Source organism: Ipomoea triloba, chromosome 7 (genome assembly GCF_003576645.1).
Source record: "Ipomoea triloba cultivar NCNSP0323 chromosome 7, ASM357664v1".
Taxonomy (NCBI): domain Eukaryota; kingdom Viridiplantae; phylum Streptophyta; class Magnoliopsida; order Solanales; family Convolvulaceae; genus Ipomoea; species Ipomoea triloba.
Genome location: NC_044922.1, coordinates 13,838,027 through 13,841,690, shown reverse-complemented (window position 1 = coordinate 13,841,690; position 3,664 = coordinate 13,838,027). Strand labels below are relative to the sequence as shown.

At 44.5% G+C, this 3,664-nt stretch overlaps 1 protein-coding gene across 1 annotated transcript; it reads left to right on the top strand.

The window, feature by feature from the left end:
- Nucleotides 1–242: 242 nt before the first annotated feature.
- On the top strand, nt 243–1,919 carry LOC116024177. Its single transcript, XM_031265077.1, has one exon. The coding sequence runs from the start codon at nt 243–245 to the stop codon at nt 1,917–1,919; it is 1,677 nt and encodes a 558-aa protein (XP_031120937.1).
- The last annotated feature ends 1,745 nt before the right edge of the window (nt 1,920–3,664 follow it).

Here is a 3,664-nt window from a genome sequence, read left to right as displayed (position 1 = left end):
ATATTTTAAGCTACTAGCTTATATTGAGAACATTACCAAACAAAACTTATACCTTATTAGTAGCTTAAAATAAGCTCTGCCAAACACAGCCTTATAATTACTGTATACAGCTACACTCAATATAGTAAAAAATAAAATCTTACCAAATTCATACAAATTACCATATATTCAATTCAACACCATTAACATGACTGGCTCACTAACCAAAGGGCATGGAATGTATTTCATATATACTAAAAAAAATGACGACAGAGAATTCTCTCTCAACGCAGCTCAATAGCGAAGAGAAGGATCAACTGGATCGAAGCAAGAAGAAGACGAAAACGTCTACTGAATCACCCATGGGCGAAGCCACACCAACTAGGGAGGCCATGCCGACACAAGGAGCTTCAATGGAGAAACAACCAGGCGCTCTTTCCTTCAAACAGATTGTGGCAAACGAATCCCACCAGAGTTCACAGGTCACAGCGGAGGACATAGACCTGGTGTCAGATGATGAAGTGGATAAAAGCTGCCCAATCATTCGACTCACAAGGGAGGAGAAGGTTAGGTTACGAAGCAAATGGAAGCAAACCTTAATTGTGAAAGTGCTGGGAAGGAATGTAGGCTACGGATATCTCCTGAGAAGACTCACGACTTTATGGAAACCAAAGGCGCGGATGGAACTGGTGACAGTGGATAATGGTTATTTCTTGGTGAAGTTTGCGTCGGTGGATGATTATGAATTTGCGAAATACGGAGGACCATGGATGGTGCTGGATCATTACCTCATAGTGAAGGAATGGGTACCCAACTTTGATCCTTTTACGGCCAAGACTGAGTCCATGATTGTTTGGATCCGTTTCCCATGTCTCCCGGCAGAATATTTTAATCACAAGTTTCTGATGAGTGTGGGGGAGAAAGTCGATCGTCCGATTAACATTGATACCGCCACTAGCTTGGTCTCGAGGGCCAGTTTCGCGAGAGTTTGTGTTGAAGTGGACATCACCAAGCCATTGTTAGCTAAGTTTACTCTACGAAACAGAGTTCGTCCGATAGTTTATGAAGGTTTACACCTTATATGTTTCAAGTGCGGAACGTATGGTCACAATGCCGAAGGATGCCGGTTGAACTGTGGAGAAGAAACCATCCAAACACCAACTGTCAATGACGGGCAGCGGCCGGAAACCACCTCCGGCACATGCAACGGTCAAAAAACCAATGGAAATGGAAAGGAGCTACTGACTATGGAAACTACGGCAATAAGGCCAGAACTTACGGAGGATTATGGAACGTGGATGGTAGCTCCAAAACCGAAAAGGAATTACACCAAGAATCAAGGAAACAAAAATCAAGGAAGCGCAGATGGCGGTAGGAAGGATCAGCAGGAAGCCAGAAAAGGGAAGAATCACAATGAGCAATCAGGGTCAAGATTTGCGAACCTTGCGGATACTACTAATGAGGAGGATGATCAGTCTGTGGAGGAATTAATGGGTGAGCAAGTGAATAAGCAAAGCCGAGCCCAAGTAGCAAACAATTCGAGGCAATCAAAAGGGAAAAGGCCTACGGCCCAAGTGTCAAAAAAACAGATCGAAGGTAATAATTTACATGGCATGCACAAAAGACAGCCCGAGAGTGGAGAGCCCAGCACTAGACGAAGTAACAACAAGAGAGCCCACCAAGTGCAGAACAATCGAGCTGGTGCTGCTTCGGAACATACGTTAGTTATGGGCGACAAGAATGGGCCACAATCTGTGCAAGTCTTTGAAACAGAGGTAGAAAATGATCCTGAGTGCATGGGTGGAACAACAGATCTGCATGAACACCACGGCGACCCACCAGACGATGACTTCCTCGACGCACAGGAGCAGACTGACCAGCATGAGGGTGTGGTGTGCTTTGGGGATTCTGAGGCTGCGGCTATGGAGTTCGAGTCTTGAGGTGTTTCCTCTCCTCGCTCTTGTTTTTTTCTGTTTTTTCGTGTTTTTTTTTCTGTTGTTCTGTTTTGTTGCTTAGTTCTTTTCTTTTTGTTTTGTTTCCCCATGAAAGCTATCATTTGGAACTGTCAAGGTGCAGCTTCTAAGAGATTCATTAGGGCTGCGAAATGGCTCATTAGTAAGCACCATCCGGAAATTCTCTGCTTAGTCGAAACAAAGACTTCTGGAATTAATGCAGACTCCATTTGCATTAAGCTGGGCTTTGAACATTGGGCGAGAGTGGAAGCTCTAGGGTTTAGCGGTGGAATTTGGATCCTTTGGTCGAGCACGTTGCAGGTAAAAGTTCTTAGCTCTCACCCTCAATTTGTGCACATGATTGTCCAAGAACTGTCGGGGAGAACCTGGAATTTCTCGGTAGTTTATGGAAGCCCGTCGCTTTACCTCCGCCGCAGACTTTGGAACTCATTAAGTAGACAAAAAGTTCAGGTTAATCACCCTTGGCTGATTGCGGGAGATTTCAACGCCATTGTTAGTAATGATGAATGCTCCAACCCAGCCATCCCTGGACACCACAGAAACGCAGACTTCAGAGATTGGATCTTTAAGGAAAGATTAATCGACCTAGGATTCTCGGGCCAGAAGTTCACGTGGAAACGAGGTAGTGATGAAGACACTTTTAAAGGGGCTAGATTAGACCGAGTTTTATGCTCACCAGAGTGGATGAATACCCTGGGCGACACGACCGTAACCCACCTACCGGCGTTCGGTTCTGACCATTGCCCTCTTTTTGTGGAGTTTGATAATAAAAGAAATAAAGGTGATAGAGGCTTCATGTTCCAAGGGGCCTGGACGACTCATCATTCTTTCATTGAGTTCATCCGCTGCAACTGGAACGATGACCAGTCTGTCTGGCAGAATAAAGATTCTATGGCAACTAAATTAAAGGAATGGAATTTAAAGGTCTTTGGAAATATACATCACCGCAAGAGTAGACTTCTAAGAAGGCTTGACGGTATCCAGAGGCACATGGATCAGGTAAGGCATAAAGGTCTTTTAAAGCTGGAAAAGAAAGTGAGAAATGAGCTAGAGGATACACTTCATCAAGAAGAGACCCTTTGGTTCCAGCAGTCAAGGGAGGTGTGGATTGCTTCGGGTGACCGAAACACCAAATTCTATCACGCTGCTACGCAGAACAAAAAGGCCAAAAGAGGGAGGCATAACCTTTTGGACAACGAGGGCAACCCCTTGAATGATGCTAAACAGATTGAAATGGCTATTCAAGATTATTTTACAGGTATCTTTACTAAGGATACGGAGGCGGAGGTCACTCGGGTACCGTAAGGTAATTTCCCTATTCTTTGTGAGGAGGATTGGATCTCGTTTAATGCGGACTTTTTAGTGGATGAAATCAGAATTGCTTTGTTTGAAATGGGACCTCTTAAAGCCCCAGGTCCGGATGGCTTTCACGCTATGTTCTACCAGAAAGCCTGGCATGTTATTTCGAAATCAATCTACAAACAAGTTGATATGTTCATGAAGTCGGGGGTAATGGAAGAGGGTATCAACGACACCTGGATTGCCCTTATTCCGAAAAACAGCTGCCCTACCAGTGCTAGTCAGTACCGCCCTATTAGCCTTTGTAATGTAATTTATAAAATCATCACAAAGGTCATGACAAATCGCATCAAACCCATGTTGAGGAAACTAGTCGGACAGGAACAAAGTAGCTTTGTGCCGGGTCGGGAAAT

Bases quoted from the DNA above. Each gene is read 5' to 3' on its own strand.
- LOC116024177 (XM_031265077.1), top strand. From the start codon at position 243: ATGACGACAGAGAATTCTCTCTCAACGCAGCTCAATAGCGAAGAGAAG.